General features: G+C 26.8%; 1 protein-coding gene across 1 annotated transcript in view; it reads left to right on the top strand.

The window, feature by feature from the left end:
- LOC111630013 (E3 ubiquitin-protein ligase TRIP12-like) overlaps positions 1 to 15,642 on the top strand; it is a 189,689-nt gene that overhangs the window by 96,223 nt on the left and 77,824 nt on the right. The window contains exons 8-10 of the mRNA XM_023374005.1: positions 1,085 to 1,272; positions 1,340 to 1,435; positions 1,872 to 1,964. Coding sequence (XP_023229773.1) covers positions 1,085 to 1,272; positions 1,340 to 1,435; positions 1,872 to 1,964 — 377 coding nt within the window. The remainder of the gene's footprint in view (positions 1 to 1,084; positions 1,273 to 1,339; positions 1,436 to 1,871; positions 1,965 to 15,642) is intronic.

Here is a 15,642-nt window from a genome sequence, read left to right as displayed (position 1 = left end):
CACAAAAGTTTTTTAAAAATATATTTAGTTAAGTATTGTAAACAGAGTTTACATTGGTTACATTTTTGCTGTTAGGAGAGAACTGTTGGATCTGTCACATCCACTCACTGACTATGGTATTAATCTATTCCTGACATAATACTACTGGATCATGCCATCTGTAAGAATTTCTGAATGATAGCCAATTCTTGAGGATATTACAGCAGAATTTAAGTCATATTTTCTTTCATTCACAGTATTAATTATATTTCATATTAGAATAGTATTTATTGAAGATGGGTTGTTCTTAAATTCATGATTAGTTTACTGCACAATTAACTTGTTGTAGTACTTACTTTAGTAATTACTTTGTTTTAGTATCTGTTTGTTTAGCTTACAATGTGCTTCTATTAAAATTTAACCATGATGGTGGTTAAATTTTCAATCAACCAAGATCTAAATTTCAGAAGTATATCACACTAAGTATAAAAGAATCAAATATAATTTATTAAAATATGAAAAAAATTGTTCTCACAAGATTCAGAAAAGCAAGTTAACCATGCATACTGAGTATTATTTTAAATATTTTTTTTCACATTAGAAATTTAATCTCAAAACCCTCTCTTCCTTTTTCAACCTTCCTTATTAAATCTTACTAATAAAATTTATTAATGTATAACTAATATTAATTATTCATATTACATTCATTTTCTTGAAAGATAAACACTGTAACATTTGAAGATAGGAAACAATGCATTGTTTTTAAGGAAACCTAAAGTTGTTATTAATAGCAGCATTAGAGAGCATTTTCTAGTGAAATTATGTTGTACAATAATTTTGATGTAAGAAATTACTATGAAAATGTTAACATGGTAACATTTTTGAATAATTGGATAAAATGCAAAATTGCTTGCTTCTAATTAATGTTTTTTCCATATTTGAATATTTATATTTGTATAAATTAATATTTAAGAAATGCTATGATCCAAAATTGAAATAAGAAATATCAAATTAAATTATCAATCAACACTATGCATAATTTTTTCCCTAAAATCATTGAATGAGTATTGAAATATTCTAACTACTATGGAAATTTATTTTACAGGTAGCAGAGCTCATCAGTTGCTTCAAGGTTTGCAAGCATTAGGGGATGAAGGACAACAATTACAAGCAGTAATGGAAATGTGCCAGTTATTAGTTATGGGCAATGAAGATACTTTAGCTGGTTTTCCTGTGAAACAAGTTGTTCCTGTTTTGATAAATCTCTTGTCAATGGAACATAATTTTGATATGGTAAAATCTTAAAGCTTTTTCAAGAAATTTTTGTAATTTACACTAAATATTTATTAAATTTAATTAGATGAATCATGCATGTCGTGCTTTAACATACATGATGGAAGCTTTACCAAGATCTTCAGCAGTTGTTGTTGAAGCAATACCAGTCTTCCTTGAAAAGGTAATACATTTTTATTTTTAATATAATAAGTTGTTAAGGTAGGGCAAATTAATGAAAATTTTATTTTATGAAATATTTTTAATTATTGCTTTTTTTATCTTTTATTACAATAGTGAAAAAATTTTAATAAAAGCTTCCTTTAAATGTAATTTTTAAATTCAGTTTATTTTAACAAATGATGAATCATCATATTTTTATCAATATTTTAAATAATTTTTTAAAGTAAATTTTAATGTTTTTGTTTGTATATATTTCAAAACTATAATATCAGAATATTCAAAATTAGAAATAGTAGTATCAAAAGTTATTATATTTCTAATTAAATATAATATACTAATGATTTTTATAGCTAAATTAAAAATTTGTTATTAATATCTAAAAATCTTACAAAATATTTTTATAATTTTTTGAGTTGTTTTTTTATATAAATTTTTAGCTTCAAGTTATTCAATGTATGGATGTCGCTGAACAATCACTTACAGCTTTGGAGATGTTATCAAGAAGACATAGCAAAGCCATTTTACATGCCGTAAGAACTATTAAGATTTAAAATTAACAGTAACATTAATTCAAAATTTTATATTTTATGATAAATTGAAATAGTTTTTGTTGTCTTTGTTGAATCCCATTGTTACTTTTGTTTTTTTTTTTTTACTTTAATATTGACTGCTCTGTTGCAAATGCTCCATCCCAAGCTAAATATATAGGTATATTAACACAAATTAATATAACAATAATATACCTTTATTTATAAATGTTAAAAATAAATAGTAATCATCATTATAAACAACAAAGAGTTGAGTTTATCCTCATTTTGGCTATTTTTTGAATAGACATTTGTCTCAAGTAACAATGTATGAAAATAAAATAACTGTAATAATAGTAATTGTGAATATTGATAAGTATTATTTACCATTTATTTGTTTTTCTTATATTATTAAGGAGTCCAGTTATAGAATTATGAAATTTTAAAATATGAGTTAATTATTTTTTAAATTAATTTTTTTCATATTTAACTTATATGCAAGATGGGGAAAAATTTACTCTTTCAGAAACTAGTTAAGAAAAAGCTCATCTAGTTAATATTAAAAAGTTAATCTAGAAATTCCATTTGTTTTTTTGTTTGTAGAAAATATATGAATAGCTTCTAGTATTGGAGAGAAAAAGCATTTGATAATTGTATAAAATGTGTGTATTGTTAAAACAAAAACTATAACAACATAGGTCTGCAAGTAAAAAACTGTGTAGGATTTTTATACATTTTCTTAAATTTCAACTTAGTAAAAACAAAAAAATACCAAAAAAATTCCATCTTGTCAATTTTTTTTGTTACACTCAAGTTTTTGTTTGTATTTAGCATAAAATTCCTAGTTAACTTAAAATTTAGTTTTTTTTATGGCCTTAAAATGAAGACTTCTCACATTAATTCTATCAATTATAGCTGGACTTGGTAATAAATAAAAATGTTAATGGTTGAAGAGAGTAGTGGTAGAGGGATGTGGGTTAAGTAGTTTTAGCATTAGGAGGAAGGGCTCATGATCGTATAGAAACAGGTTAAAAATTGATAGTGAGTAATATTACTGGTGAGATTAAGCATGTTTTGACATGTTATCTGGGATACTAGGAATAAATATAAACAACCTGTTGTTGTATTAGATCATGTTTCAACAAGCTAAATAAGTTCAGTATCTCACTGGCCATCTAATGCCACACTCAGTTAATATCCAGCATTCGAACACTACTGTGCTTGTGTTTTTATTTCTGGAATATGGCTTGCAGAGGTTGTGTAATTTCTCCCGACAGCTTCTGTTATGTTTGTGGTGAATACTCAGTGAAAAGTCAACAAAGAAACATAAATGATTTTGTGAAGAAAGTTTAATTTTCGTATTTCAAATTGAAACTTGAAGATCGAGACAAAGCAGATTTCTGGAAACAATAGGAGAAAAGGAAAAAGAAGCATGGGACTCTTTCAAGAATGTAGTGCATAAGTTTTTGGGGAATACTAAGGACCCTGACTACGAAGGAAATTGGAAATGAGTTTGGAGAAGCATCAAAAAGAAGAAAAGGTTTCATAAGAAAAAAGAGTGGACCTAAAATTGTGTGTAAATATCAGAAACAATTTGTTGATTAGTTGTAAGAAAATATAATATATTTAGTTCGTTGTAATAAATAAAGAGTTTTTATAAAACTCTTTATAAAGAGTTTTTTATTTTGCAAAAAAATCTTTACATGATGGATGTAACGGAAGTCATTTTTTAGAATATGTGATCTTTAAAACACATAATTGAGCAAAAATATTCCATGCAGATGGAAAAATTTTTTTTTGCAGACCTGTGTAATCAATGGAAAAAATTAAGAAGTTTGTTTCAAATATACCTACAATAATTCCTTTTAATTAAACTTTGTGTGTGGTGTATGGTGAAGTCATGCCACTTATATATATATCTTATATAATATATTCACAAACCCAATTTATAGTTAAAGCCAACTGACATAATTAATTACATTGCCAAATTATAGTCTGATAATTTGGTAGTTGTTTGGCATTATATATATGATATATCATATGTATTAAATTCCTTTTACATTGCAGTGTTAATTGTATTTGTTTTTGATATGTACAGTAAGACCCTGTTTAACACGGTCCGCTTGAAGACTAAAAAACACTCATAATTTACACTGATTTAAATTATCATGGCATTTCATTGATTCGTATATAATACGATTATTTGCAAACNCTATGCAATAAAGTATAAATTAGTTAAATATGGTTATTTTTTGGTTTGTTGTAAACATTTTCAGATGATTTAATTTGTATAAATTAATTTAGCTCAGTTCTTAAACACCTATTCTAATATTTGTTAAAATGATACGTTAATAGTAACTGTCTCTGGTTCAAATTTCATAAAATTTATAACTTTATAACACCTTGCAAAAAAATTAAATGCTGTTCAGTTGTGTATTTTATCTCAATGTTTAAATTTTCATAATAAATAACATAAATTCAAACATCAGATTGCTACAAACTTCAGAAAAGAACGAAAACTTTAAATACAAGCAATTTTATAAATGCATATTTATTTAAAATAATAAACTTATTTATTAATATATATTATTTAAAATTCAACGTGTGCATCTACTTTCAATTCATGGAAGTGTTCTACAATATATCATATATATATATATATATGACCATGTTGATTTAATAAAAATTAATTTGTTAAGATGTCTGCATTTTTTATTTACTTTTGGAAAGAATCAGACAGATAATGTACATTTTTGTTAAATAAACTTTCTACAGCTAGGGAGATATTCACTTAATAAAATTTATTACTCTTATGTTTTCTGAATTCAAGTCAATTTAATTAATAACAAATATTTTATTTGGTATTTACATATCAGCAGAAAAATAAGTAACAAGCTGACTAAAATATTTTAAAAATTTAACATATATAAACTTGTATTGGTCAAACTTTCAATTTTTGAAAACTCAAAAAGCTTGAGTTTTGTTCAAATGATTTAACATTGTTTTGAAACCTTTAACCTGACATGACAGCTCCAAGTTATTACAATATAAGTTTTTTTGGAAAATTTATAACCACATCCTGCTATTCAACTGTAAAAAAGTGACCAGCTGAACTGCTTTTTTTTTCAACTCTTATAACCTTAAAACAATCTATAATAATTTGACTAGTATGACATGGCTGCCTTGTTGTAATTAGAAAAACAATGCAAATATCTCCTGTTCTAATATATACTTACTAATAGACAGTTCTGTGAAGCTGAAAAGCAATTGTTATACTTTAAAATATTAAAAAAATTTAGTCTGACACACAAAATGTCACTTGAGTTTTATGATATTAATGCAGAAGTGTCATTTACATAAGCTGAAGTTCTTAAAAGTACAATAAATTAAATATGATTGTTTAAAAATTTATTATATTTTTTTTGCAAAATATCAAAGATTTAATCTAATTTTTATATAATTAGATGGATAATCATTTTTGATTTTAATTCTGAAAAATCATTGCCTTGTTGATTACATTTATTAAATTTTTTATTGAGCATATGTAGAAAAGAATTTTTTTTTATATTTTTCTAACAGAACATTTATTAAATGAAATTTGAATGTCAACAGAACAATAATTTTGATTTTATAATTAGTAGCAATTATGAGCTTATTAATCATTGATCATAACAGTGAAAAACTCCAATAATTCTTAGTTTCACATGTATTTGAAATCTCTTGAATATCTGTAATGCTGGATTAATAATTTTATTAGCTTTTTAATATTTATTTATTTTATAATTTTAGCATTACTGGAAGCAAGAGGTCTTCCGCCACATTTGTTTGGAGCTTTGGGTCCAAGAGTGCAACATCTGTTACATAGATCTATTGGAAATAGTGCAAGTAAGTTAATGTATTTCATAGCCTTTTAAAAAATTGATTTAGTTAATTTATACACTTCAAAATGCATAATGAAAATTCTATTTACAAATAATAGGAATGCATTGATTATAAGTTTATAAAATCTCTTCAATAATTGACTTATTTTTTTTATAATATGATGCAATAAATAATGCTAGTGCATTTTCGATGCTGAAGGATATTTACTATTTTAAAAAATACAGTTGATAAACTTCATGCTGTTGACAAAATCAGAGTATATCAGTTTTCTATATCACTAGGATAAAATATTATAAACAATGCTATTGATCCTTTAATAATAAGTTATAAACTGTGTTTAAATTTGTAAATGCAAAATTTGGAAAAATAAGTATTGTTGAATTTGTCTATTTCTCACTATTTCACTTTTGTCATTGTTCTTGTTTTCATATTAGATCTCATATTTACATAAATAAATTTTTATTTGTATATTAAAATAGTATAACTAATGATGATTTAATGATATGTTTTGCCTCTAATAAATTTTTTTATAATGGTGTTTTATGCATAATTTTTTGTGTGCCCAAGAATTTCAATGTATGTCTGTAAATCAACTTTTTATAGTTTTTTCTATAAATATATATTTTAAAAAATCTTATCTGATTTTTATAAAAGTTTAAATTACAAATTTCTGTTAAAACTTGGAAACAAGCCAACTATCTTGTAAAGATCAAATTGTTACTGAATTTCATTAATAATCACAGATAATTATTCATTATTTATCTCATGTCAAAGGATGTTTTCATTTTAAAATTGATTTAAATGAATTTAAAAATTAAAAATTGTTTTAAGAATTATTAATTTTTTTCCCCTCCTTCAGTTATCAAGTATCTTTGAAGGCAGTCAAATCATATTAAATTAGTTACAGTAAAATCTAGAGTAACTCTTTAAACATGATTAGCCAAAATCACATTAATCTATTTGAGACAAAATTAGTCAAAGGAAAAGTTATTTGACTGGTTTTGATATGCAAATTACCCTTGTACTCTGAGGGGTACAACAGTTGTCTTCCAGGTACATAGAAAGAAATTTTCAGAGCTTAGAGTTAATATTAACATCTGATAAAATTTAATTTTTTCTGTTTAAACTGTAGATCTCAGGTGTCTTGAAATGCACAAATTGTCATGTGGAAATATTAATAATTTTAAATTTACCTTTTATTATAAAATAATAAAATATTAAGGTTCTGTTTCACATCAATTTATTTATTACAGTCAAGTTACTTTAATATGAATCAGTAGTTAGTTTGCTTTATCAAACATTCATATTAATGAATTTCAGGGTCAAGATTGTATAATTTAGGAAGCAAAGATTTAATAGAGAATCAAAATCTCTGTCTTGAATTAATTTGCTAAATAAAGTTCATATATGATGTCATGGGAGGATAGGAAATTATATTTAATATTTCAAAGGTGGTTATTAAAAGCCATGAATGCACTTCACTTTCATCTTCAAATGAAGATATGAAGTTCCAACTTGAGTACTCCTGAAACATTAAAAAAAAATAGTAAATTAACAAAATAAAAATATTCCAGTGCTTTCAAGCTCTTTTGTTTATCTTCTCAAACTCAAAAAAAAAAGTGAACATATTTTTTTTCCACTTGGTTTCTCAATAAGCACCAGAACTGAAAATAAAAATCACTAGAACATTATTTTGTTACATTTTTCTTTTCCTCTATTTACTGTTTCCATATTTTATTTAAAACACTCTTTACCCTTGCTTCACTACATTATCAAAGACAAAAGACCATAACTTTTTTTACTATATCCCTAATCATTCAAGAATTAGTAAAAATGAACCAGATAAATTAGTTAAACTAATCTAAATCTATGCATTTAGTCAGTCCTATAGTAATTTTAACTGTTTAAGTACAATAGTGTACTTTAGACAAGTAACAAAGTATGCTGTATCAAACAAACCACAAAAGTTTTTTAAAAATATATTTAGTTAAGTATTGTAAACAGAGTTTACATTGGTTACATTTTTGCTGTTAGGAGAGAACTGTTGGATCTGTCACATCCACTCACTGACTATGGTATTAATCTATTCCTGACATAATACTACTGGATCATGCCATCTGTAAGAATTTCTGAATGATAGCCAATTCTTGAGGATATTACAGCAGAATTTAAGTCATATTTTCTTTCATTCACAGTATTAATTATATTTCATATTAGAATAGTATTTATTGAAGATGGGTTGTTCTTAAATTCATGATTAGTTTACTGCACAATTAACTTGTTGTAGTACTTACTTTAGTAATTACTTTGTTTTAGTATCTGTTTGTTTAGCTTACAATGTGCTTCTATTAAAATTTAACCATGATGGTGGTTAAATTTTCAATCAACCAAGATCTAAATTTCAGAAGTATATCACACTAAGTATAAAAGAATCAAATATAATTTATTAAAATATGAAAAAAATTGTTCTCACAAGATTCAGAAAAGCAAGTTAACCATGCATACTGAGTATTATTTTAAATATTTTTTTTCACATTAGAAATTTAATCTCAAAACCCTCTCTTCCTTTTTCAACCTTCCTTATTAAATCTTACTAATAAAATTTATTAATGTATAACTAATATTAATTATTCATATTACATTCATTTTCTTGAAAGATAAACACTGTAACATTTGAAGATAGGAAACAATGCATTGTTTTTAAGGAAACCTAAAGTTGTTATTAATAGCAGCATTAGAGAGCATTTTCTAGTGAAATTATGTTGTACAATAATTTTGATGTAAGAAATTACTATGAAAATGTTAACATGGTAACATTTTTGAATAATTGGATAAAATGCAAAATTGCTTGCTTCTAATTAATGTTTTTTCCATATTTGAATATTTATATTTGTATAAATTAATATTTAAGAAATGCTATGATCCAAAATTGAAATAAGAAATATCAAATTAAATTATCAATCAACACTATGCATAATTTTTTCCCTAAAATCATTGAATGAGTATTGAAATATTCTAACTACTATGGAAATTTATTTTACAGGTAGCAGAGCTCATCAGTTGCTTCAAGGTTTGCAAGCATTAGGGGATGAAGGACAACAATTACAAGCAGTAATGGAAATGTGCCAGTTATTAGTTATGGGCAATGAAGATACTTTAGCTGGTTTTCCTGTGAAACAAGTTGTTCCTGTTTTGATAAATCTCTTGTCAATGGAACATAATTTTGATATGGTAAAATCTTAAAGCTTTTTCAAGAAATTTTTGTAATTTACACTAAATATTTATTAAATTTAATTAGATGAATCATGCATGTCGTGCTTTAACATACATGATGGAAGCTTTACCAAGATCTTCAGCAGTTGTTGTTGAAGCAATACCAGTCTTCCTTGAAAAGGTAATACATTTTTATTTTTAATATAATAAGTTGTTAAGGTAGGGCAAATTAATGAAAATTTTATTTTATGAAATATTTTTAATTATTGCTTTTTTTATCTTTTATTACAATAGTGAAAAAATTTTAATAAAAGCTTCCTTTAAATGTAATTTTTAAATTCAGTTTATTTTAACAAATGATGAATCATCATATTTTTATCAATATTTTAAATAATTTTTTAAAGTAAATTTTAATGTTTTTGTTTGTATATATTTCAAAACTATAATATCAGAATATTCAAAATTAGAAATAGTAGTATCAAAAGTTATTATATTTCTAATTAAATATAATATACTAATGATTTTTATAGCTAAATTAAAAATTTGTTATTAATATCTAAAAATCTTACAAAATATTTTTATAATTTTTTGAGTTGTTTTTTTATATAAATTTTTAGCTTCAAGTTATTCAATGTATGGATGTCGCTGAACAATCACTTACAGCTTTGGAGATGTTATCAAGAAGACATAGCAAAGCCATTTTACATGCCGTAAGAACTATTAAGATTTAAAATTAACAGTAACATTAATTCAAAATTTTATATTTTATGATAAATTGAAATAGTTTTTGTTGTCTTTGTTGAATCCCATTGTTACTTTTGTTTTTTTTTTTTTACTTTAATATTGACTGCTCTGTTGCAAATGCTCCATCCCAAGCTAAATATATAGGTATATTAACACAAATTAATATAACAATAATATACCTTTATTTATAAATGTTAAAAATAAATAGTAATCATCATTATAAACAACAAAGAGTTGAGTTTATCCTCATTTTGGCTATTTTTTGAATAGACATTTGTCTCAAGTAACAATGTATGAAAATAAAATAACTGTAATAATAGTAATTGTGAATATTGATAAGTATTATTTACCATTTATTTGTTTTTCTTATATTATTAAGGAGTCCAGTTATAGAATTATGAAATTTTAAAATATGAGTTAATTATTTTTTAAATTAATTTTTTTCATATTTAACTTATATGCAAGATGGGGAAAAATTTACTCTTTCAGAAACTAGTTAAGAAAAAGCTCATCTAGTTAATATTAAAAAGTTAATCTAGAAATTCCATTTGTTTTTTTGTTTGTAGAAAATATATGAATAGCTTCTAGTATTGGAGAGAAAAAGCATTTGATAATTGTATAAAATGTGTGTATTGTTAAAACAAAAACTATAACAACATAGGTCTGCAAGTAAAAAACTGTGTAGGATTTTTATACATTTTCTTAAATTTCAACTTAGTAAAAACAAAAAAATACCAAAAAAATTCCATCTTGTCAATTTTTTTTGTTACACTCAAGTTTTTGTTTGTATTTAGCATAAAATTCCTAGTTAACTTAAAATTTAGTTTTTTTTATGGCCTTAAAATGAAGACTTCTCACATTAATTCTATCAATTATAGCTGGACTTGGTAATAAATAAAAATGTTAATGGTTGAAGAGAGTAGTGGTAGAGGGATGTGGGTTAAGTAGTTTTAGCATTAGGAGGAAGGGCTCATGATCGTATAGAAACAGGTTAAAAATTGATAGTGAGTAATATTACTGGTGAGATTAAGCATGTTTTGACATGTTATCTGGGATACTAGGAATAAATATAAACAACCTGTTGTTGTATTAGATCATGTTTCAACAAGCTAAATAAGTTCAGTATCTCACTGGCCATCTAATGCCACACTCAGTTAATATCCAGCATTCGAACACTACTGTGCTTGTGTTTTTATTTCTGGAATATGGCTTGCAGAGGTTGTGTAATTTCTCCCGACAGCTTCTGTTATGTTTGTGGTGAATACTCAGTGAAAAGTCAACAAAGAAACATAAATGATTTTGTGAAGAAAGTTTAATTTTCGTATTTCAAATTGAAACTTGAAGATCGAGACAAAGCAGATTTCTGGAAACAATAGGAGAAAAGGAAAAAGAAGCATGGGACTCTTTCAAGAATGTAGTGCATAAGTTTTTGGGGAATACTAAGGACCCTGACTACGAAGGAAATTGGAAATGAGTTTGGAGAAGCATCAAAAAGAAGAAAAGGTTTCATAAGAAAAAAGAGTGGACCTAAAATTGTGTGTAAATATCAGAAACAATTTGTTGATTAGTTGTAAGAAAATATAATATATTTAGTTCGTTGTAATAAATAAAGAGTTTTTATAAAACTCTTTATAAAGAGTTTTTTATTTTGCAAAAAAATCTTTACATGATGGATGTAACGGAAGTCATTTTTTAGAATATGTGATCTTTAAAACACATAATTGAGCAAAAATATTCCATGCAGATGGAAAAATTTTTTTTTGCAGACCTGTGTAATCAATGGAAAAAATTAAGAAGTTTGTTTCAAATATACCTACAATAATTCCTTTTAATTAAACTTTGTGTGTGGTGTATGGTGAAGTCATGCCACTTATATATATATCTTATATAATATATTCACAAACCCAATTTATAGTTAAAGCCAACTGACATAATTAATTACATTGCCAAATTATAGTCTGATAATTTGGTAGTTGTTTGGCATTATATATATGATATATCATCTGTATTAAATTCCTTTTACATTGCAGTGTTAATTGTATTTGTTTTTGATATGTACAGTAAGACCCTGTTTAACACGGTCCGCTTGAAGACTAAAAAACACTCATAATTTACACTGATTTAAATTATCATGGCATTTCATTGATTTGTATATAATATGATTATTTGCAAACACAAACCAATCAGCAAAAGGTGGCAAAAAGGTCTACTTTCTTTAAATCTATGTTTGTTTGATGCAATTTTGGAAAAAATATATCGACTTTGCTTGGCAAGAATTAACTGATAAATGCATGAAGTGTGGTAGAAGTTATGGTTGAAGGTATCAAAGAATTCTCGAAGAGCCTATTGCTGTATCGTTAGGTTCCAAACTCAACCTAATTAATATAGCAGGACTAGGAGATATAGATGAGCAGGATATTAAGGAGTTACTGCAGGTTTCTGGTGAGAGCCATACCGATGATGACCTTCAAGAACTTGGCAGAACATGGAATTCATGTGGAACTGGAAAAATAGAGATTCCAAAAAATTTCTCTACAGATTTTCTTAGTAAAAGTTTGGTAACGATAATCAAAATCCTTGATCAAATTGTAGCAAATGACCCAGATTTTGAAAGAAGCGCAAAAGTAAAATGAGGCATTTTGGATGCGCTACTAACTGCTACCAACATTTGCTTAAGGAAAGAAAAAAGCGACAAATGAAACTTTATGACTTTATTGCAAAAGAACAAGAATTTCAGAAAAGCCAGGACCTTAGTTACAAAAAATGAACTTTACATTTCTGTGTGCATATGTTTGTTATTTAACATATATTATTATACAAATGAATATAAAAATAACTTAAAGTAAAATCTGGTTGTTTTTGGTCATGTTTTATCCTATTTCTATTTACTCTGTTAAAATGACCTTGTTTAATGCTGTTTCACTTAGTGCTTTGTTGTCTAGGAATACATCCCCGCGTTAAGTGGGATCTTACTGTATTTGTATTTCATGATCTATTTATGCCTGCAGTCTGGTTTCATTTTACAAGCAAACCCCATTTATATTCAGTATTTCAACAACCATAGTAATTGACAAGACTATGTCTTGTTTATAAAAGCATACTGCCATTTTATGTTACCAGCATAGAGGTATGAAGGAGTACATTCAAGAGTTGATATTTGGCACAGAGTATTAGGTGCACAAATCATTTGCGCATAAAGAATCCAGTAGGTAGTCTGGACCGAGAACCAAATCAAAATACAAAATGGTGACCCTCTTCTACAAACAGGCAAAACAGGCACCTCACCCCACCAAAGTCAGGTGGGGAGAGTACCACCCACAGTCATTCTAAGAAGTGAACTCTGACTTTAGGACTGAACACATTGTTTCTTCTATGTTAAATAAAATTTGTAATCTAATTTTGTAAATTTGGGAGTGCTTCAAATATGACATTAAAACGGTTTTATGTTGTTACAAGTGGGTTTTTTTAACATTATCTAGTATAGTAATATCGTGGGACCGATAAAAATATGATGTTATATTAGGGTTGTCATTATATCCGATGACGTTATAATTGGGTTAAACTGTATAGTGTTTGTGCAAAATAAAAAATAATCTCAGACGATACAATAGCCACGATTATTTTTTCAAAAATGGGAAATTTTCGTTACACGTCGACAAAAATTCAACCCGGGCCGACACGCAATGGAGAGAAATTTTGAAATTGGATAGGTTAATTTCATCGAAAATGCGTCGTGGACGACCTTATTGTCATGGCTGGTGAACTTTGAACGATAGCGCCCAAAAGCAGCGATACCAAAGAAGATTGGAAAATGAGCACAAGACCTGCCTTGAGCGTCAAAGTGATTCCGCTTAGTTGTGAGTCTGAGACATAGTCTTGTTCCAAATACAGTTTTGCCATTTTACTTGTAGTTATATAACACCTACCGCTGAGAATCAAACAAACTATTTTTAATTCAATCAATTTTCTGGAATGCTTAGAATTGTTCTATAATCGAACCGATATGCAATAACAAATTCGAATTTAAAACAGTTCAAACGTTTGGTTAAAAAATCAAAATATATAAAAATGTTTATAACAATGTCTAAAATGTTATCAGTTTAATACATTTAAGTACTCAATGAAGACTAAACATAGTTGAAAACAAAAAATTGCATCTAAAATAGTACAGTAGAAGTTGTTCTTCAGGTTAGGTCTTAATGCTTTCTCTCTCCCCCTGCAGGAAAATTTTGAAAAATCCCTTCTTGTGCATTCTCATGGCATACCCTACCACAACGCAGATAAAAACAAAAAAATTGCATCTAAAATAGTACAGTAGAAGTTGTTCTTCAGGTTAGGTCTTAATGCTTTCTCTCTCCCCCTGCAGGAAAATTTTGAAAAATCCCTTCTTGTGTGTTTTCATGGCATACCCTAACTGTGTACCAAATTTTACCTCTAGGTTTAGCAGTTTGCTCTGGGTGGTGATAGTCAGTCAGGACAAGTAATCTTATATATTTAGATTGAGATTTAGGAATCAGTATGTGTTAATATAATAAAGAACATGAAAATTTACACCTTCCTCTCAATTTCCAGCATTTGTAATTTAAAAAACAAATGTTTTTATTATTAGTAAAATCAAATGAGCAGAAGTAAAGTTTTTAAAATGTATGTTCGGTAACCATAAACTAAGACCCATGAAGACATTTGTAATATTTGCTGCAGCACTTAAAGGAAGCTGCATTAACAATAAAGAATCTATATTCATATTCAAGGCATGGCAGTCTGTATTAGTTAACCCTTAAAAAATAGTGACAACCAATAATACACATAATAATATGAATTTACATTTTGAGAAATACTTTTAATTTTTTTTCTTCACTTATATTATTTGAGGCATTTTAATATTTTTGTTTGTAATTATTCATTTAATTTCTTAAAATTATATTAATATTCATGTAAATATAGTATATATTAATTCAAAAAGAATTACATCAAAGAAAAACTGTATTATTCCAAACTTTGAACCTGACATACACGTTTGATAGAGAGAATGTCTAACTTGACACAAGCCTCTGAATCTGGCTGAAAACGTTTGCTTTTTAAACAGTGAATGCTAGAAATTGAGAGGAAGGTGTAAATTTGTGTGTTTATAAGATAGTTCCAGCTTTAGGATTTAATAAATATAACAAAGAATCTGTATATTAACATGTTAACTGCAATCCGTTGCGTTGGTGGTCGTATGGCCATACAGTGCCGGCCGCCCGCCGTCAATTAAGCAATGTAGTTTCACTCAAGGTTAAATTATCCTGGCTTCATATGACATTTTTCTGCATACTAGTGGTAGCCTCTCGTGGACGCCTATGCACTTGGCTTGGAACGCTGGCAGTCAGATGGCCAGTGTGTTCCTTAGCTACGACTGTCGGCACGTCGAAAAACATGCTGGTAAATCACAATTATTTATTCATATAATAATTATAAATTAGCATAGGTATACTTAATTTAGTTTCTGGAACTGATGTAAATGTAATATATCTGATTTATTTGATTAAATATTAGTCACTGCTAGTTTTAAATTAGTTTAATGTGTCTGTTAGCTGGTTTCTTGTTTTAATTTGTACTAAATTAATTGTGGAATAACTATTCACATACATAAGTTGTAGAAAATAATATTTGAATTTTTGCTGCATACTTCCTTATGCTGGGAAATTGATATATTTGTTCATATTTTATGCAAGGCGGGCTGCAAAATAGTATTAATGAGAGCCGTGGGTTGCCCATTCCTGCTGTAGATGATACAGCTGAAGAGAAATTTAAAAGGTTCAATGGCTCAGGCATAGTAGAATGGCAAAGGTACAGTATTAAG

Source organism: Centruroides sculpturatus, unplaced genomic scaffold (assembly GCF_000671375.1).
Source record: "Centruroides sculpturatus isolate CEXI.00-Female unplaced genomic scaffold, Cexi_2.0 scaffold415, whole genome shotgun sequence".
Classification (NCBI taxonomy): domain Eukaryota; kingdom Metazoa; phylum Arthropoda; class Arachnida; order Scorpiones; family Buthidae; genus Centruroides; species Centruroides sculpturatus.
The sequence above is the reverse complement of the archived record's forward strand: the minus strand, read 5'-3'. Positions and strand labels throughout refer to the sequence as shown.